This window comes from Neopelma chrysocephalum, unplaced genomic scaffold, assembly GCF_003984885.1.
Source record: "Neopelma chrysocephalum unplaced genomic scaffold, ASM398488v2 Primary Assembly neopelma1_335, whole genome shotgun sequence".
Taxonomy (NCBI): domain Eukaryota; kingdom Metazoa; phylum Chordata; class Aves; order Passeriformes; family Pipridae; genus Neopelma; species Neopelma chrysocephalum.
Window position 1 is genome coordinate 717708 of NW_020897998.1, and position 20800 is coordinate 738507.

Below are 20800 nucleotides of genomic sequence, written 5' to 3' on the forward strand. Positions count from 1 at the left end.
TCTCTTTTTACTGAAGCAAGCTTAAAAGCTTTTCAGCTTCATGGTTAACATGCTTGAAGCATCCTTCAAATGCTTGAAGTTACAAGCCCCAACAGTGCCAGGGGCTTTATTCAGTGGTGCTAATTGAAAAGATGTTTATAAAAAAGATGTCTCCCCCCAAAGCCTTTTAATGGGGAAGGTCTATTGGAGGCCTCTGCATGTTTGGGATGAGGACCAATTGATGTTTCTGAAGTTTGTGTTGCTGTTCTGCCTTTCTGCAGTGGTTGATTGCAGTTAACTGCAGGGTAAGGGTGGGGTTGGTGCCAATGCTAGAGCAAAGCTGTGGGTGTTATTTCAAATATTCAAATGAGGAAAATAATTTATTTCTCTGGTAGCAACTGTTGTTCTCCAAGCAATTGCTTATCATCTGGTCCAGTGGCTACAGGATTATGTGGCATGGAAGATGTCACCTAAGACCATCTTCATATCCAGAGGGCAATGAAGCTGTTCACTTGGTAGTTTTGGTGGGAATAGGTGGAGCTCTGATGTGAGTGTGGACTGTCTGTCAGTGGCTTTTCATGAGAAAAGGAGATCAGTGCAGAATATCCTGGGAAATCAACCTAAAGGAGTAAGAAGTGGACTCTGGACACTGAGGCTTTTATTCAGAGAAGGGCTCAAAGAGCAGGACTGTCTTGGAAAGGTGCTGTCACCTGTTGTAGGGATGACACTTTTAGGTGCTGTTCTCCTCTGTAACCTCTCTTTGCCAGGTGGAGACTCTTGGGTGTGACAGGTGTTAAAAATTTTACATCTTTGAAAAGGCTTCTCTAGTAGCAGAGCTAAGAAATTCCTTCTGCACTGAGACTCAGTTATGTTGGGAGAAAACCAGTTCAATCATGCTGGCAGGTTTGCAGGAGGAGGGGAAAACAGTGGGAATGGGAACAGGGAAAGGTGACTGTCGTTTGTTAGTGCCAGCAATAAAGGCCATTGACCTCAGTGGTGCAATCTAGACCCATGCATGTGCTTAACCAAGTTATCACTTGCTGTTCCTAGACCTCGAAAAAAGGATGAGGACAGCAGAAAGCCCTGCCTTTATTAGCTGAGCTTTCAGAGCAGAACTGGTGCTGCTCTGAGGGGGTGCTGGTGTGTTAATTCTGCCCGGAAAGCTGGCCAGCTGTTAAAGTTGCTTGTGCTTCCTAGTAAATGCCTAAGTTGGAGTTCTGTCAGCTGATCTTATCATTCCCAATCGCAGAGTACAGAATGACCTGAGGCCTGTGCTGCAAGAGGGACCTGTGGGATGGGCAGGACAGACTCCAGCCCGTGAGTGTGGGGTGTTCTGCACATCCTGGATGCTGACAGGGCTGTCGGGACTACCCGGAGCAGTTGGCAAAAACACCAATAACCTGAACCCTGCTATTGAATTTGCACTATTAACTTTGTAAAGTGTCTATTATACTCTTCAGCTGATCTGGGTTTCTGCAGGATGCAGCTGGTCTTGCTTCTCCTAATGCTTCTGCAGCCCACCCAGGTCTTTCCCCTTTCTTTTTTCCCATTTCACTTACATCCTATTGCACCACCCGTATCACTCAATTGCAGTAATTAACCCAGGTGCAGGAGATAAGCAGAATAAACCCAGCAGAGTGGAAAAGATAGGCACAAACAAGGCCAGCAGTAGGTGGGAGCTCTGCCGGGTGATCCATGGGAGTTCTGAACGCTTCCTCTGGAGCCAGGGCACGGGAGGATGTGTGTTGGTGTGCGGGGTTTTCCACACAGGAGGAAACAGCGCGGTGTCGTACGTACTTTGCTGTGACTTCTCACAGACTGTGGGGAGGTCACAAACCTCTGGGGAGGCCCAGCCCTGGGGGTTGTCCCCACAGCCACCCAGCTGATTTATGAGCCACGGGTATCCATGAGCTGGAGCGTTTCCCAGGCAGGTTATTGCAGGGAGCCAACTGTGCCAAGAACCCACCCCACCACTGCCCGCTCCCATTTACAATCATCTCCCTTTCTGCCTCCTCTGACTGAGGAATGTCAAGTGGTTCCTCCTGCTGAGCCAGCGAATATCCAGTCTCTTTTTATATTTTGAATGAGCTGTGGAGGGAGGAGGGGGCCGGGGTGCTCCAGCCCTTTGGAGGGCATTAACATAAGGCACTACAGATAGAACATAATTGCTTCCATAAAGTGTTGGTTTAGCAGGCAAGCACTGAGATGATTGCAAGCACGTTGCTGTGGGTCAGATGTTAAAACTGTGGATATTATGGTAGATTGTAGCTTTTGCAGCAGTGATGTTTTGTGTAAATGAGGGCAAAAGAAAGGACAGGCCCACTGGAAAATGAAGTATTGAAGGAAAAGGTTGATATGGAAGTGCTAAATTTTCAGCTGGGATAGGCTGATAGCCCCTGTGTACCTGTTGTGGTCAGGGTGACTGACACCAAGGGGGGACCTGGCCCTAGGGCTGCAGTTTGTTAGGCATGTGATGGGGACATCAGATACTTGATAACAGGACAGGGCAAGCAGCAAGTGATTTGAGTGTTTCTTTGCTTCACCCTGATTGAAATCGTAGAGGATGCATGCAGAGCTATTTGTTTCCCCTCCTCAGAACAGGTTTAAAATACTTAGTTCAGGTTTTACTGGTGCCCAAATGGGAGCCCTCCCGGACTAGTTTGAAGGATCAGGTGTAATTGGTGTTCATAGCCGTGTCTGGGGGACTTGAGCTGCTATGAACCAGAGCAGCCCTTCAGCTTTAGAGACAAACGTGTGCAAGAGGAGTAAGGAGGAGTAACTTCAAGGTTATACCTTAAAAGCAAAGGAGAGGGCTGCCTCTCCTTGCCTGGCAGTCAGACAACGTGTGACCCAAGTCTCCATTTGCATTTTTGCCTATTTGCTCAGTGTCCCTTTGCGTTAAGTTGTGAACTCCCTCTAAATTGCTTCCACACTCTGAAGGGGGAGGACAATGCAGCCTTGAGTGTGCTGGCTTTATTTGTTGTTAGTGCTTCATCTTGTAGGCTCGTTCCTGTTCTGTAATGAGCAGCTTGTGAGCTGTATCCAGTGGTACTGCATCCAAATTAGATGGGATTAGAGCATCTAACTCGCCTCCTAGTGCAGGTAACCAGCAGCACTGAGCTAACTTCCCTACTCAAGGCATAAGGTCATGAGATGCTGGAGAAGAAGGCTGTCTCCAGATGTCTCCATGCATAGAGCAGTGTAAGTAATGCTACAAATTGTCATAGCAACTACAAAATAGGGGTGTTATGGGGAAAATAAGCAACGCTGTAATGGGATGTGGAAAAAACACATCGAGTGATTAAACTCCAGAGCCCCCAGAGTGCTTTCTGGTGGCTTACAGCTCGGAGGGAAGGTCAAAGCTTTAACTCCTCGCCTATGTCCCCTCTCTTCACTCCCACAGTGTGGAAACAGAGTCTAAAGCACAGGTTTAAGAAGTCTCTTTTGCCATAGCATGATTGCTAGTTCGAATCTCACTTTTATTGCTCAAAAAATAAAGCTTCCTTATTTAGAGCGAAGCCTAGCAATGTTTTTTTCTGTTCAAGTTATAGAGGTGTTTAAAATCCTGCCAAGTTACATATTGCCTCGTTCTAATTTTCCAGGGCCCTCTAACTCTGCGTGTTTGCTTGACCCATCTCTCCCTACACTTGGACAAGTGTGCTGGTTTTGAGTGCAGCCAGGGTGAGCCTGCTCACCGGTGTTAAACTGGTTCTAAGGCTTAAAAACCTTGGAAGGATTTGTGCTGAGCATGCAAACTGTCCCTCAGACAGCTCTTGAGCTGAGAGTAGAATCTGGCATCGTGGGGGTCACCTTTGTGTGGCTTTTCTTTCCCCCCTCCTGAAGTGTTTTGGTGTTTTACTTGGCTGCCAAAGGGAACAGTGTCTCTGCTATTCCAGGACATGGCACAGTTTGCACTCCAAGCTGTGTCTGTCCCTGGATTTGTCTGTGGGCTGCTTTGATGCCTGTTTTTTCTGGGCTGTCCTCTGAGGGCAGGAATATCTCTTGCTTTCCCAGCCAGCCACGTTAATGCTGCAGCAGTGTAGTGCAGCATGGGCCCTACTTTTATTCTGAGAGATGAGCATCTATTAAGGGCGGGAAGGGAAAACGTTTGACTCTGATTTGGCCCAGCTCTCATCACCTAATTTGGAAGCTCCTGTGTGATTAAATGAGCCCTAAATCGTGTGTGTTCAAACATTTCTGAAGCACCTCTGCTGCCACTGCAAACCACCTGAGTTTCTCCTTTCTCAGGAGATGAGACTGGGCTGTGCTGGGCCATCAACAGGGACTGGAGAAAGCACCACAGGGTTTGTGAGAGCAAGGGGACGTGCAGCAGGGCTCAAGGAGCCCAGCACTTATCCACCACCACGCAGGACAAGTCAGCAGTCACCCAGAGAAGCATAGGGGACCAAGATGGGGGTCTGGTGACAAGGAAGTGTGTGCAGGGGCCAGACCTCAGGGTCCCCTCCAGACACAAGCCAGTCATTGTGCTGAGCCCTGGGCAAACACTGGGGAGGGAAACCCTGCCCTGCAGCCTCTGTAAAATAAAGAAACAAGAGACAAAGGTTGGGAGGGGAAAGTGAGGCCCCTAGAGGAAAAGGGGTTTGTACAAATGCTGCTGCTTTTCTTTTTCTTTCTCTCTTTCTAAAAACACCAGACTCAGGATGACCGCTGGCTGATCCAGGCCAGCAGTTAGCTGTCTCACCACTACAGCCTGCTCAGGTATTGCAGGGTGATTGCTGGGCTAAAAATATTACAGGACTAGCCCCCTCTTTTCTCTTTTGTCTTATCATAGACAAACATTTTTGGGGGTGGAGAGGTGCAGGCAGAAACAGATCAGTGTGGCCTTAGGACACAACCTGTGAGTTCAAGAAGTGTTTGGACCATGCTCTCAGGCACGTGGTGGCATTCTTGTGGTGTCCTGTGCAGGGCCAGGAGTTGGACTCAATGCCCCTGATGGGTCCCTTCCAACTCAGCATATTCTATGACTCCATGAACCAAATTGGCTGAAATGTTGTCTGAATTAATTCCTGCTTTAAAAGCCTTTAGCCTGCAGTTCAGAGCAGTGCAGGCTCATGAGCCTGTTTAAGCCTGCCTTGCTCCTTAAATAAGATTAGTCTCACAATTATGCCAAACTTCTCAGCTGGTGGTGAATGTAACTCTGCCAGATGACTTTTTAAGCATGCTTGCTCTAGCCACGAAGTTTTACAGAGTTGGAAGCATTTGGGGAAAATAAAGGATAAACCTCAGCAGGCTTTGGTTGTGACAGGAGGAAAACACACAGCCTGCTGGCATTGTTACCGTGAACAGCTCTGTGCTTCTGTCATCTCCAATTTCAGTCTTGGGTCCTATGACAGAAGGACAATAAGGGATAAAGGATTTGTGTGGCAGAAATGTAATGGGAAACCGCAGGGAAGGCGAGGGAGCAGCTTCATGGAGCAGCAGCAGCAGCACCTCACCTCGGCAGGTCTGAGGCACCTGCTCCAGCCAGGCTCCCAGGGCTGACAGGGAAAGGGGCTGTTCTCTTACAGGAGGACATGCCAAAGTGAATAAGTCTAAATTCTGGGTTGAACTTTGCTGTTGAGTGCTCCAAGGGCTGCCCTTCTGTCCCACAGGCTGCAGCTCTGCCTGGGCTGGAGGCTGCCCTTCCCTCTGGGGTGAGCAGGACAATCCTGTCCTGGACAGCATGGTCAGCAGGTCAAGGGATGTGATTCCAACCCTCTGCTCAGGTGAGACCTCACCTGCAGAGCTGCCTCCAGCTCTGGGATCCCCAGCACAGGAAGGACATGGAACTGCTAGAGCGAGTTCAGAGGAGGCACCAAGAGAATTGGGATGGTTCAGCCTGGAGAAGAGAAGGCTCCAGGGTGACCTAATTGTGGCCTTTCAGTACCTGAAGGGAGCTGTCAGGAAGGATGGAGACTATTTACAGGGGCCTGGAGTGACAGGACACGGGGAAATGGCTTTCAACTGACAGTAGGTTTAGATTGGACAACAGGAAGAAATTCTTCCCTGCGAGGGTGGTGAGGCATTGGCACAGGTTGCCCAGAGAAGCTGTGGATGCCCTACCCCAAACAGCATTTTCCTATAACACACTTTTCTCTGGGTGGCAATGAAGTTTATTTCAGCTTTAACCATCCTAGATGTGTAATTGTATTTTTTTCTCCCCCCCGCCAAAGGAAAGAGCCATCACCCGTCTGGCTGCCTGCAATTCCATCCACAAAGGGCAGGTGCTGTGCCTGGGTGCTGCTCTGCCCCTGCCAGGAGCAGGAGGCTTTCAGCTCAAAGTTAACACAGTCTACTCAGTTTCTTGATAACTGTGGCCTGTTCTTCCACTGTTTCCTAGCACAGGTGCTGCTGGGATATTTCCACTGACAGTGCTTGTTCCCAAAGGAGACACTGTCCAAGTAATGCAGGAGATCTTTCCCTACCTGCTCATTAAGATGAAGGTAAGCAGGGGAGGGAGCTGCAGCTTTGAGCCTTAGCTGTGATCAGTTTGATCCTGTCTCTGATTTCCTGCTTTAACATAACCAAGATGATGTGCTAATGCTCACCAGGGGTGGAAGGAGGGGCAGAGATGGATCTGTCACTGCTTGGGAGATGTAGGAGAGAGAACTCGCCAGGAATGCCCAGGAGGGAGCTCATAATCGTGGCCTTTGGATGGAATTTGAAGAATATGGCCTGGGGCCAGACACTGAATGAGGGGATAAAAAGAAATATTCAACAACAGCCCAATGGCTGAGTGAGGCTGGGGCCCCCTGAGAAGAAAATAGGATGTGATCACAACATAAGAAACTGCATCGTAATGCAGCCACGGAGAGTGGGGGAGACGGGGGATTGGAAGTTGCACTGACATTTTTTCACATTTTGTTTTTTTCCACCTTAATTTTCTTCAGCTGAGGGATGTAATATAAAATACAGAGCTTTTCTTTGGTTGTTGCTGTTGGAAGCAGAAGGGGAGATGCTAAAGACCTTGTCTTAGATCAATATTTAACCAGTGAATTAATATAAATTCTATTTGTGACATGAGATTAAATTTTAAAGCGCTTTGATTGTTTAAAGCTCCTTGGTGGCAGTGGCAAATGTCTTGTAGCTGATTAAAACCTGGCAGGAATGGCAGCAGTGCCAAGACTCGGCTTTGAACTTGTCTGGACTAGGACTGCCAGGGGAAAGTAAGAAATTACTGGTCAAGAGCCTACAGGTCAAGGAGATGGTAAACAAATTCATTAAAGAGGAGGAAACACAGCAGGAAAACATAAATGCAGAAGCATCTATGTAAATCTGGTGTTCAGTGTCTGGAGCAGAAGGTACATCTGTATGCAAATGCTGAGGGCTGAGTACTTTAGGAAGTGAGATATTCCAGCACTTTTTAATCGCCCTACAGCCAGTGGCTGTGCCCTCCTGGGCACTGTGACTGTCCCTGGAAAATGCCAAGCATGTCTGGACATGCTGACTTTTCCCTTGGCTGGCTGCTGGAGTTACTGACCCAAAGAGAATGTGGCTGTGTGCTGTCTGAGCATCCTGGCTCTGCCCCGAGACAAAGCTGACTAAGGCAGTGGAATTAAACACTGCTGTGGGCTTTAGCCCACACCTCTGTTAGAATCACAGGGCCTTGAGGATGCTGAACATGCCTCAGAACTCCAGCTCAGAAAGACCTTTGTGCTGTGCAGCATTTGTATTTCTGAAGTACCAAAGTTCTTTCTCCAAACCTCTTGTGTTAATAGCTCTTTGCTTCACTGCGTTCATGTAAGGAAGACTGTTATAATTTTGTCACATGGCATTTAAAATACTTTAGAAATGGCCTCAAGTTGTGCCAGGGAAAGTTTATAGAATCACAGAATAGTTTGGGTTGGAAGGGACCTTAAAGCCCATCCAGTCCCACCCCCTGCCCTGGGCAGGGACACCTTCCATAGCCCAGGTTGCTCCAAGCCCCGTCCAACCTGGCCTGGGACACTTCCAGGGATGGGGCAGCCACAGCTTCTCTGGGCAACCTGTGCCAGGGCCTCCCCACACTAATAGGGAAGAATTCCTTCCTAATATCCAGTCCAGCCCTGCCCTCCTGCTTAAGGCCATTCCCCCTTGCCCTATCACTCCATGCCTATGTGAAAAGTATTTCTCCAGTCTTCTGGTAAGCCCCCTTTAGATACTGGAAGGATCTAGGACAGACTGGATATTAGGAAGTATTTCTTCATGGAAAGGGTTGTCAATCCCTGGTGCAGAAATCCCAATCCCTGGCACAGGAATCCCCATCCCTGGAGGGATTTAAAAGCCACATGGATGTGGTACTTGGGGACGTGGGTTAGTGGTGGCCTTGGCAGTGCTGGGGGAACAGTTGGACTCAATGATCTTAGAGGGTTTTTCCAACCTAGACAATTGTATGATTAATGGTTACAGCTGGGAAAACCTCACCACGTACAACTGTGTAAAAGTAGCCTGGGTAACTTACTCAAGAAGCGACTCAGACTTGTGTTTCTGAAGGGCTGGGTTAGCCCAGCCATAAATCCTTTGCTGTGCACAGCTACAGCCTGATTACAGCAAACTGAGCCAAGCAGCATCAGTGTCCAGTTGGAGTCCCTTACCAGCACCACCACCTCGCTCAGAAGCAGAACTGGATACATGTTTTTGTCCTGTGGTGTGAGATGTTTATCATGTTTATGTAGAGTTGCTGTTTAGTGTTGGCAATGCAATAGAAGCCCTAAAGAGCCCCCTCTCTGTTGAAATTAAACTGAGTTAAACCAGTTGAATCACAAGTACTTTCCAGCTACACTCAGCCATGATTCAGAGACTCTGTAGGAGTGACACATTCTGAGATAACTCTCAGGAAGAGGTCGACCACTACTTTTGTGGGGGGTTTTTTTCTTTCTCTTTTCCCTCCCTTCTAAACAGTGCAATTTAGATAACTATCCATTACTTTGTGAACTTCCCTGAACTGACTCCATGGTAGTGCAAGGCATGATTTGTGCTGTTACAAGCCAAGTCCTGCACTGGATTCACCAGGAACCTGACCAAGCTTTCCTCACACTTATGCCTGCTGAAGGCTGTGCTGTGTGTGTGTGTCCTTGGACACAGCCCCCAGACAGTCCCTGCTGCACCCTTAGGGATGTTCTTTATTCCTTTCACCTCACCTTTCTCTCCTGAGCCAAGGAGCGTGGAAAAGGAAGCTGCAGGGCTGGAAAGCAGTGGAATTTGTGGTGGTATCTGGCTGAGGCAGGAGGCTGGGTTAGAGGAGAAAAGGAGGCTCAGGGGAGACCTCATTGTCCTCTGCAGCTCCCTGAAGGAGGCTGTGGTGTGGTGGGGGTCAGCCTCTTTTCCCAGGCAGCCAGCTCTAGGACAAGGGGAAATGGCCTCAAAGTGAGCCAGAGGAGGTTAGATTGGATATTAGAAAAAAATTCTTCACTAAAAGAGTGGTTAAGCATTGGAACAGGCTGCTGCCAAGGATGGTGGAGTCACCACAGCTGCAAGTGTTCAGAGAACAAGTAGACATGGCATCCCACAGTATGGTTTAGAAGGCATGGTGGTGGCATTTGGCTGAAGGTTGGACTTGATGATCTTGGAGGTTTTTTCTAGTCTTTATGATTCCATGAAACCCAAGGTGGAGGTGACAAGGAGAGCTGCTCTAGTTCTGAGGCTGGAAGTATGAGGGGTTTTAACCTGGCAAGGAGTTGGGAGTCTGGAATGATACTGAGCAAAAGAAACAGGAGGTTTTGATGCTGAGTAGGAGGATGATGGGAAAGAAGCCAGGAGAGGCTTTGCTCATAACCTGGTGCGGCAGCAGTTTGGATATGGTCAGGTTTGACCAGGTCAGAGCTTAGATGTGAAGGAGAGGAGCAGAAGGAAGTAGAAATTAACCCCTGAGCTGTTTTGTTTTTTTTTTTTTTTATGTACTTTTGCTTATTCAGCTTGAGCAAGCCACATCCAGCTCTGAACTGGGAATAAGAGCCTCCCCAAACTGAGCTGTGCCCAGGGCTCTGTGCTGCTGGAGCTGGAGGATGATGTGGGAGATGCTCACAGTTCAGCTCCCAGCACTGTAGCACAGCAATAATAAGAATAATTCTTGCTTAACATGGGGGCTTGGACTCTGAGTAGTGTTCCTGGAGGAACGAGCAGGGCTCCTCACAGGCACTTTGATCCAGCGCCGTCCTCGGTGTCTGCGTATCGCAGGTAAACTCGGGAAGCTTTGCAGTGTGTGCTGAGAGCACGAGGGAAGGAGAAAACCCTGATGTGCAAATCTGCCTGTAAGCGAGGAACCCTCTGTGCAAAGGGAACAACACTACTGGCATCCTGGCCTGGCTCAGGAACAGTGTGGCCAACAGGTCCAGGGAAGTGATTCTGCCCCTGGACTCAGCGCTGGTGAGGCCACCCCTGGAGTGCTGTGTCCAGCTCTGGGCCCTCAGCTCAGGAAGGACATGGAGGGGCTGGAGCAGGTCCAGAGGAGAGCAACGAGGCTGGGGAAGGGACTGGAGCACAAGTGCTGTGAGGAGAGGCTGAGGGAGCTGGGGCTGTTCAGCCTGGAGAAGAGGAGGCTCAGGGGAGACCTCCTCACTCTCTGCAACTCCCTGACAGGAGGGGGGAGCCAGGGGAGGGTTGGTCTCTTTTCCCAGGCAACTCTCAGCAAGACTAGAGGGTTGGGTGTTAAGCTGTGCCAGGGAAGGTTTAGGTTGGATATTAGAAAGAAATTCTTTCCAGAGAGGGTGATCAGCCGTTGGAATGGGCTGCCCAGGGAAGTGGTGGATTCTCTGTCCCTGGAGGTTTTTAAGGTGAGACTGGATGTGGCATCAGTGCCATGGTCTAGTAACTGCAGCGGGGTTGGATCAAGGGTTGGACTTGATGATCTTGGAGGTCCCTTCCAACCCAGCTGATTCTGTGATACTATTTGCCTACTTTTGCCGTTGTCGCGGTCGCTTCGGGGACGAGTCCCGGCTCCCCCCGCCCCTCGGTGCCCGACCGCGGTAGAACCGGTTCTGCCTCCCCTCTGCCGCTTTACCCCCCCTTCCCCCGGGGGTCCGCCCCGCCCGGCCCCGCGCCCCGCGGTACTCACGCCTGGGACATGCTGGGCAGCGACCCGAGAGCCGGACACCGAGCCCGGCCCCAGAGCGGGGCACCCACACCGAGCCCGAGCCCGAAGCCGGACCTCGATCCGGTCGGCGGGGCCGTTGCGGGGTCAGTCCCCGCCGTTACCGCGGAGATGGCGCGGGGGGAGCGATCCCTCCCCGGCGCTGCCTCGGGGCTTCTCCGGGCAGCAAAGGGAGTTTTAGGTTTCCCACACACACACTTTTTTTTCCTCTTTTTTTTTTCCTTTTTTTTTTTTTTCCCCCCGGAGTCACGGAGCGGTTTGGGTTGGAAGGGACCTTGAAGCCCATCCCGTCCTGCCCTCCCTGCCACGGGCAGGGACACCTTCCGCTAGACCAGGTTGCTCCAAGCCCCGTCCAGCCTGGCCTTGGACACTTCCAGGGATGGATTTCTTCCGTATATCTGATCTAAATCCCTCTCTTTTAGGTTAAACACCCTTTCCCTGCCGTTATGTTTGGGTTTTTTGCCTTGATAGTTTTGGGGATTTTTCCCCTTTATTTTCATTGTGTGTTTCCCCCCTCCAGTAGTTTCCTTCTCCGCCTCCTTTATTTTACTTTTCCTATGTTTTCCTTTCCCCTCCTTCCTTATATTTTTCCTTTCCTCCCCCTTTCCTATATTCTCCTTTTCCCTTCTTTTCTCCCCTTTCCTATATTTTTCTTTTTTACCCCTTTCATATATTTTTTCCCTTTCCTCTGCTTCTTCAATATTGTCTTTCTTCCCTTTTACCCCTCTCCCCCCCTCAATCCCTTTATTTCCTTTTCCCTCCCAGGGGCTTGTCCCAGTTGCATTCACATTTTTCCTCCTTCCCCCCTCCCCCCCTTCTTTCTTTCCCACAAGTACATATTGAGGCAACTTTTGGTGGTTTTCCATTCCCTTACCACTTGAAAACCAGTTTAGTATTATTTTTTCCCCTGACAACTGCTGGAAACCTGCCTCATGCATTGTGTTTCCTCCATCAGTTGCATCCCCAAACTGAGCACATCTGTGCACCAAGGGTGGCTGGGAAGTGACCACTGAGACTGGGGACATCTGTCTGCATCCCACAATGCCACTTCATCACTCCTAGCAGGATTTGCTCAGGTTTCTTTGCTTCTTAAAACAAATACACATACATGTATATATAACATACATGTGTATATAAAATATAATATAAATAAATAAAGATAGATATATGACACAAAGTCAGGAATGGATGAAATGGGAGCATGTTGCCTGTAAAACCCTACCCATAATTTCCGAGCCCTGGTTTTGGTAGGAGGCTGGTTTTGGGGGTGGTAGAGCTGTTTCACCTTCTTGTGAACGATGTCTAGCTGGCAGGCAAGTTGGGGTATTAAAAAAGAATTGTTTCAATTTATTGTTTGTGTGCAGAGTGAGAAGCATCTGTTGCAGAACATTGAAAGGGTCCTTCTTTAAAAGGGGAAAAAAATCAAAGCTACTGAGACAGGATTCCAGCACAGTTTTTTGGGGGAAATGCACTCCTCTGAGAGCCAGTGGAGAAGGGAAAAGCAAGAAGTTTGGGACAATGAGCATTTTGCCAGTGATCATATTTTCTGCCATAAATCTCTGTGTGTCTGTGTTCCTTTTTCCTTTTTTCTTTCTGCCTTGAAGCCCCAGCTCACATAATTAGGTGAGACTCTTGGCTATCAAATTTTTGAAGTAAAGTTCCTAGCCCCTCTGGTTTTGGGGGTAAAGCTTGAAAATGCAAATCTTGAAGAATCAAGATCATAACAAAAAGCATGTAAGACATTATTTTTCTGATGCCCATCATCAGAAGTGTATTGGATCAGTGGTTTTGGTTGGTTTTTTTTTGAGTACTTGTTGCATTTTCTTTGGGCTGAGTTTGGGAAAATGGTGTACAATCAGCCTGTAACTTGCTGTATTAATGTGAAAGGGGTTATTCATGCTTTTATTCTGCAATGTACTGCTCAAAAATAACTTCTAAAATTAATAGCTATTAACCTATTACATGTGTTTGTGATAAAAAAGTAGGAAGCTTTCTGAAGGAATTGAAATGAGAGCACCAAGATGGCTTGATATGATGTGGATGTTAATTATTAATCTGAATTTATTGCCCTCTGTTAGCATCTCAGTGCCACAGTGCACAAGATTATCTTTATTGTGCCAAAAGCTGTACTAATGATGGAATAATGCCCATTGCTCACTTCCCTACCTGGCTTCTTCACTCCAAGAAAGTTGGACAAAAGCAAATATCTTCCTTTTAAAAATGGAAAATTAAGCTACAAAGAAGTGATGTGTGAGAGTGTGCAGGGAGACTGTGCACGGGCAGAGGGGATTTTAATTTTCATTTGTTTGTAGGGAAATTGAAAAAAAAAAAGAGTTGTGTTGCTGGGAAAAGTCGTGCAGTAAAATTAATTATGAAATAAGTAGAGTTGGGGTTTTTTTCTTTTCATGGGAAAGGAGCTTGTTTTGTGTCTGAAATGGGAGTCGTGTGTGACTGAGAATAAGTAATTGGCTTAGCCTAAGAAAATAGAGATTTATAAACAGAGAAACTGGGGAGTGGGAGATGTTCTGGTTTGCTGTAGGTTTCAGCAGTTGCATTCCAGTTGAATCCTTGAGCTTGTGGGTCATTTGAAGTGAGAGGGCAGGGGGCTGCCTGGGCTGTTCGATGGGGCTGCCCTCAAAGCACTGCCCTGGGACATCTGCTGTGGCTGCACTGCAGGTTTGGCTCAGCTGCCCTCCATCCCCATCTCCTGCTTGCTTCTCCTTTTCTTTATCTCCCTTCTTGTCTCTTCCCTTGGAAGCCAATCCATCCTGGCTTGTATCAAAAACAGTGTTTCAGCAGGGCCAGGGCAGTGATTGCACTGTGCCGAGGCCCCTCCAGGGCTGTGTCCAGTTCTGGGCCCTCACAACAAGAAGGACATGGAGGGGCTGGAGCGTGTCCAGGGAAGGGAACGGAGCTGGGAAGGGGCTGGAGCACCAGGAGCAGCTGAGGGAGCTGGGGGGGCTCAGCCTGGAGCAAAGGAGGCTCAGGGGGGACCTTCTGGCTCTGCAACCCCCTGACAGGAGGGGGGAGCTGGGGGGGGTCGGGCTCTGCTCCCAGGGAACAAGGGACAGGAGGAGAGGGAACGGCCTCAGGCTGTGCCAGGGGAGGGTCAGGTTGGACATCAGGAGAAATTTCTCTACTGAAAGGGTGGACAGGGATTGCCCAGGGAGGTGGTGGAGTCCCCATCCCTGGAGGTGTCCAAGGGAGGACTGGACATGTCACTCAGTGCTCTGGGCTGGGGGACAAGGTGGGGATCAGTCAAAGGTTGGACTTGATGATCTTGGGGGTCTTTTCCAACCTCACTGACTCTGTGATCCTATGATCACTGCAGCCTGAAGTGCAGCTGAGGTCCAGCAGACCATCAATGGTCAGTCAACATACTGAATTATCTCAGTCTTTCCATTATGGGGTCACATGTCTCCAGTAATCCCTACAGGCAGCAAGCCATCTGAGGTCTCTAGGTACCAGCAGAGATTAAAGGGATTTGTAGTTGTTATTCCATGCAGTGTACATTTTTTGTATAGCATCACTAGCAACTTCCTCATCCAGATCATGTTGCATTAAAAAATAAGACTGTGTCATTTAATCTTTCCAGCAGGAATAGGTGATGGGTTTTATACAGCGTGTTCCTTTTGGCATCTGTAATTGCTTAGGCTCTTGCAAACATGAGCTTAAAAGTTCTGCTGCCTTGGAAACTAGGTGCCATCATCTTTCAAAAAAGTCTTTCATTACGAGCTTAAGAGGTGACTTGTGAGTTTACAAGGGGATAACATATAAAACTGGAGGGTCTTGTTCCTCTCAACATGGGTCCCTGGCAAAGAGCTTAGTGCACCTGTCTGTTATTGAGCAGGGCTTAAGTAAAGCGAGGAACATAATGGGAATAATGTTGTGCCTTTGCAACTTGTATTTCAAAGCACTGACTGAGGTCTGGATTGTCCCTCAAGGCACAGGGTGGAAGATGGAGTGGAGTTTTTGTGAGTGTTGCTGGCCCAAAGAGCAGGCAAAGGGCTCCTCACCACGTGGGATGGGTGGGCTGAGGCTTCAGGACACCACCTGGGAGCCAAGGATTCTGCCTCTTGTGTGGCCACGGGGACAGGTGTGAGATCTGCGCTGGGGCGGCCTCACCTCGAGTCCCAAGGGCAGCTTTGGGTCCCACAGTATAAGAAGTATTATATATTAGAGATATATTAGATGTATATTAGACTATATGAGAGAGTATCCAAAGGAGGGACACAAAGGTGGTGAAGGGCCCAGAGGGGCCATACAAGGAGCAGCTGAGAGCACTTGGCTTTTTCAGCCTGGAGGAGACTGAGGGGAGACCTCATTGGGTCTGCAGCTTCCTTATGAAGAGGCCCTCAGGGACACGGTGGGATTCTTGGAGTTGTCCTGTTCAGCGCCAGGAGCTGGACTCAATCCTTTGTGAGTCCCTTCCAGCTCAGGATATTCTGTGATTCCATGATCTCTCACTGACATGAGGGGTGGTGGAAGGGCCTGTTTGTGTGCTGCTAATGAGCTGGATGAAGCTGGGGTGGTGGAGAAGTGCCAGGAGGGTCAATTTTGCTGGATGTCCCACTGAAAATCCCCCTTGCTCCATAGCCCTGCCCTGGAGCACCAGTGTCCCTCTCATCCTGGAGGGCTCAACAGAGGGGCTCTCCCACGAGGCACAGTGGCTGTCACAGCACTTACAGCAGGGCAGCTGTCCCCAGATGGGGACCTGGTTGCAACTGAGTTGCACAGCACCAGGAAAGTGAGCAGCAGGGCTCCCCGGAGCCTCCTCTTGTCCAGCAGAACACCCTCACCTGTCCCAGCCTGCCTGTGCAGCAGAGGTGCTCCATCCCTCAGCTCATCACTTCCTTGCAGATGGGTGTTTGGTTTTCCTTTAGGCTTGGGTGGGAGTGTGTAAAGGAGCTCTGGGTGGCTCTTTGCTGCAAGCTGGGGGACTTGGGTCAGCCTTGTGGCCCCGGTGGTGTCTCCCAGCTCAGGGTGACCCCCAGGAGGGCTGGCTCTGCCAGCTGGGCTGCACTGACCACTTCCTCCAGCCCTGTGATCAGTGGCTCAGCTCTTTTGCCAGTTAACATAACTGCCAATTGTACTTCAAGGCTGAGTGGAGGGGATTTGTCGGCGGTCAGCTCTGTTAGACTTTGATATATCTGCCTGTTCATCAGGCCCGAGCGTGGTACATGGAGGAGGAGGATTGGAGCAGAATTAGAAGGTATAAAGTTCAAATCTAATTTGAAGAATTTTCCCTCTATCCCTTAAATGTGGGAAATGTTCCTGTGGTTTCAGGTATAAAATGTCACACTTCATAAGGAGCATGCGTTTTAAATCTCAGCCAGATATTAAATGCCGAGCCGCACTCCACTTCTCTTTTGTTAAAAAGGAAAACCCCAAATCATCTCTCCTGAAAGAATGTTGTTTGATAAAATTAAAGCTTTTTAAAGAAGCTGGTTCAAATAGTGTCAGCTCTGTATCATCACGAAACATCGGGGGGTGTATTGATTTTATTCTGTATGAACAACTCTTCATCAGCATTCTGCTATTTAATTATCTAGGATGCTGTTCTTAAAGATGCCGACCAGCATCAGTCAAACAGTCAATACAGATTGACAACACACACCAGATGCTTTTTTGGTGAGAAAGAAACAGAAAAAGGGATTGGACTCAGGCTGCTGGCAATTATCCCAGTAATTTGTTAGCAGAGGTTTTAATTGAATGTTTGGCTCCAGCCAGCGAATTTTTAATAAATTAACACAAAGGCTGTGTCAAGCTTGAGTCACTTAGGGGGGCAAAGTTCGCTTCTATATTATCCTGCAAAACAAATATTGGAAATAAGCAGCATTTCTGTGGCTGTGTAATGTAATGTGAAGATGTGTTCAGTATGGCATGTGGAATGGCACTTCTGGACAGACCCATTTCAGTTCTCTTAAGAAACACGAATCTTCTGACCACTTGTCACTTCATAGGCTCACCAGTCAGCAGTTTGAAATATTACTTATGCTTTTCTCATGATTTTGATGGAAAAATGACAAAGTTTGACTGTTAACACTGACTGTGTGTGCACATTAATCACTGAAAACTCCAAGAAATTCTCGTGGTCTTAAGCGGGTGAGGAGAAAACGCTGCTGTGTGGCCCTTGCAGTTGCAGTGGGACTCCAGCTGCCCTGAGCCCCTGTGTCTCATGCTGTGGTAGAGGGGCAGGAGGTTTGGTGGGCCCGGCCAGTTGGAGAGCCCTGGATTGGTGAGAACTCAGAACAGCAACTTGTAGCTTGCTTTCCATGGGAGGAGGGGATGAAGATGCTGGTCTCTGATGTGGTCTCTTTATCCCTGTGCTGTTTAATGGTCTTTCTGTTCGTGGGGAAAAAAAATAGCTGTGAGGTGTTACCACAAATTTATGGGACAGCAGTCTGGGCTTCAGCCACCCTGCACAGTGCATAAGGCACAGAGGCTGCTGGAAAGGCCTTGGTGCTCCAGCTGGTGTTGCTGGGGATGACCAGGGTACAGAAGACCCCAGAGGAAGGGGCAGTGGAAGCAGCTCAGCCCTTCAGAGGTCAAGTCTGGATCAGGAAGATCCTCTTCCAGCCCCCCTGTCTGATTGAAGGGAAGCGTTGGAGCTCCGGGGCTCGACGTGTTTAAAGCTGAGTGACTTGGGGCTGCAGGAGAAGGGGATGTTTGCCATCTGCTTTAGTAGTTCATTCCCCAGAAAAGGAGGAATTCATCTGGTATTCATGCACGTAGGCAGTTGTTTCATTGTGTTTTGTTATGTTTTCCCTCCCACTCTCCAGTAAAACACCTGTTGAGTTAATCCCCTTTGACTCAACTCAAAAGCAAGGAAGTCAAACTCCATGAGAGGCTGAGCATTTCTGTGGGGGAGCTCTAGCTGGTGTGTTTTGAAGGCTTCCAGAAGTGAAACTATTAAAGCAAGGAAGGGAAGATATTTAATACTGCTGGACATAAGGATGACTTGAGTCACAAAGTATTAGTCTGGAAGGAGGAGATATCTTGGAGCTTCCCGGGTTGTTCTTAAGGATGGTGAGAAACATTTTAAAGCTCCCATTTTAGTGCATCTTCATTGAATTTGAACTCATTTGATTTTAAAAAAAGAAAGTCCTATTACTAAGGTGGATGTGTCCTGCTTTATTTTCACTGAAAAGTTAAAAGCAAGCAGGACAAAACATCAGCAGAAAGTAACCCCAGCAGAAAGTGACTTTGTAGGGAGCTACAAGCCACCGGCAGCTGAAATTTGGTGGCAACCTTTGGTTCTGCAGATGTGCTTGGTGCATTGTGCAGGGAAAAAAGTTCCTCCAGAGGGGACCCTCAGTGTCTTCTCTAAGCTTTGGAAGAGCCTCTCGTGCTCTGCTGCCCCTCAGGATCCAACCTGAAGTGATGGAGGATAAGATGGATGAGCAGTTTCCCCGCTCCCTCCCCTGTGATTGCCCCTGTCTGTGTGATCAGGCTCCGGGGACGTTATTTCCAGTCTGTGGTGACTCAGTTTCCCTCTGGGGTGTCCCAGGATGAGTCAGGTTTAACTGACACGGTTGCATCAATGAAGCAAACCCAACAAGCTATGCCCAGACAATTCACTGATTGCAGTGAGAGCTCAGGGGTTAATGCCATCCCACCTCGAGCTGCAGGAACAATGCGAGCCCAGTGCCTGCCTTCCACGTTGCACGTGCGTCACTTCTCCGTGGAAATGAGTGAGAAACTTCGCCTTTATTTTTTTCCTCCTCTCAGTTCAGCTTCTCGTGCTATAAATAAACGGCACAGTGTGAGAGAAAAATGAATAACAAGGGGCTGTAGCTTTTTAGGTGCCCTGTGGCAGGATGTTTTCTTGATTATCCTGTTTCTTGTAAACATGGCGATGGCTTTTGTAGCCCAGATGTGGAGGCAGCCTGGGTTCATTGTTCGAACACCTGCTGTCCTTTCAAATGGACCCAGGGCAGCCCATTGATAAAATTCAGACTCAAGAAACCTGCAGCACCAGGCTGAGCTCCTGTAGATAATTAAAAAAAAAAAAAAATCCTGGAGGATCTGACATCCGCCCCGTTGGGATTTTTTTTCTCTATTATATTTGATTGGGAGGGGAAGGGAAGCTTAAGATTATTTTTTCCCCCTCCTCTTGTTCTCACAATAGCAATAAAAACAATACTCCCTGGCTCGGAGGTGGTAAACTGTGAGAAATAACAACAATAGCTCACTTTGTGATTACGCAGCCAACTTTATGAATGAAACTGGTGGCTGCAGTTTAATTTCCAAGCCTGTCTCTGCTTTTGGTGTGATGGAATGAAATAAAAAGGCCAGAGAAGGAACAGCTCATGACTGGTGTGGGGTTGTCACTGGGAGTGAGCACAGGGAAAGGTTTTATCTGAGCTGGAGAAGGGTAGCACGGGGTTTTTCTGCTTCCTGCATCAAGATCAAAGTGCAAAACAGGTGAATTTGCTCAGTTAAACAGTGGCTTTGCAGCACTTTCTTTATTTGGCACTAGTGTATGGTGATGTAACACCTTAGAAACAGCAGGTACAGCTCTTCCCAGGTTGGCTAATTGGCTCTACGCAGGTGGGCTAATTGAAGCTGGTAGGCCCTTGCCAGGACAGGTCTGCTTTATGAGGTGCACAATAATGCCACAGGGTCTGGGAAGAGCGGGGTAAAACGTAGGCCAAAATGCATCCAGTGCACTTGTATCTGCAGATGAAGGTCAGTTATGTGCCTTCTATGCACCTGAGTGTTTCTTTGGTTGGGACTTCAGGGCTAAAACTGCTTTTTGGGGAGGTCTGTTTGGGAGAACAGACCTTCCCAGGCTCTGGAGTGAGAAGTCAGAGTTGAGGTGCTCAGCCAGGGCAATGAGTGTTTTAGCAGCTTTTTCTCATGTAGGAGGCTTGTTCTGCACAGTGTTTGGAGCAGGAGAGACTCTTGTGGTGAGGTCTCTTGTGTCCCTCCCTGCTCCTCACACATGTCCCACCTGTGCCTTTGGCTGCAGAGCAGGGGAGACGTGCAGTGATTCATTTCCTGCTGCTTGGAGCAGGGGATTGGAGCAGATGGTCTGCAAAGCTCCCTCCCAGCTGAAGAGACTGTGCTGAGAGTGCTGGGTGCCAACAGTGAGTGTTCAAAGGCACTTAATGGGCCAAAGGCTTTCTCCCCCACCTCTGAAAATGAGCTCTGGAACCAGGAAGGAGTCAGCCCAGCCCCAGAATAATCATTTTGCCCGAGACAGGTAAAACCAGTTGGCCAGACCTGCATGTGCCATGACTTCACCCATCTCCACCAGATGTGGCCAGTCCCAGGGGAGGATTGGAAGGACTCCTTGTTTGGAGCATCCCACGTGTCCTCCAGCACTCCAGTGCCAGGAGAGAGGACGCTGCTCCAGCTGGCCATGAAGCTGTGGAGGGCCCTCTCCCCAACAGCCCATCTATCCCGATGCTCTCCATCCTCGGCCCGTGAGTGGGATCCCGGGAAGGGAAGCAGCCAGGATGAACATTCCCTTTGCCCCTGGCTTTCCTGGAGCCCCCCGGGCAGGCGGGGCAGGGGCTGGCACACGTGGGTGCCCGCGTGGGCCGGGAGCACGCGCTGCCTCTGCTCTGCCAACTCCCCATCACGGGGACCCGCCCGGGCCACCACAGCCTCCCCACGGCCAGGGCCTGAACAAATTTGGCTCTTAAATGCAATTACGTTCGCAGACTGAGCCCTTTTGTACTCACTGTTGTCGCTGCGAAGTCCTGCATGTGCAGCCTTTGCTTTTTACCCCGTGTTTTGGCCGGT

The 20800-nt window shown here is 49.0% G+C and overlaps 1 protein-coding gene across 2 annotated transcripts in view; it reads right to left on the bottom strand.

Annotated features, from left to right (window-relative positions):
* Positions 1-11112, bottom strand: part of IQCA1 (IQ motif containing with AAA domain 1) — a 105498-nt gene extending 94386 nt beyond the window's left edge. For both annotated transcript variants that reach the window (XM_027705457.1, XM_027705456.1), the window contains exon 1: positions 11012-11112. In XM_027705457.1, the coding sequence (XP_027561258.1) occupies positions 11012-11022 (11 nt within the window). In that variant the 5' untranslated portion in view covers positions 11023-11112. The remainder of the gene's footprint in view (positions 1-11011) is intronic.
* Between the last annotated feature and the right edge of the window lie 9688 nt (positions 11113-20800).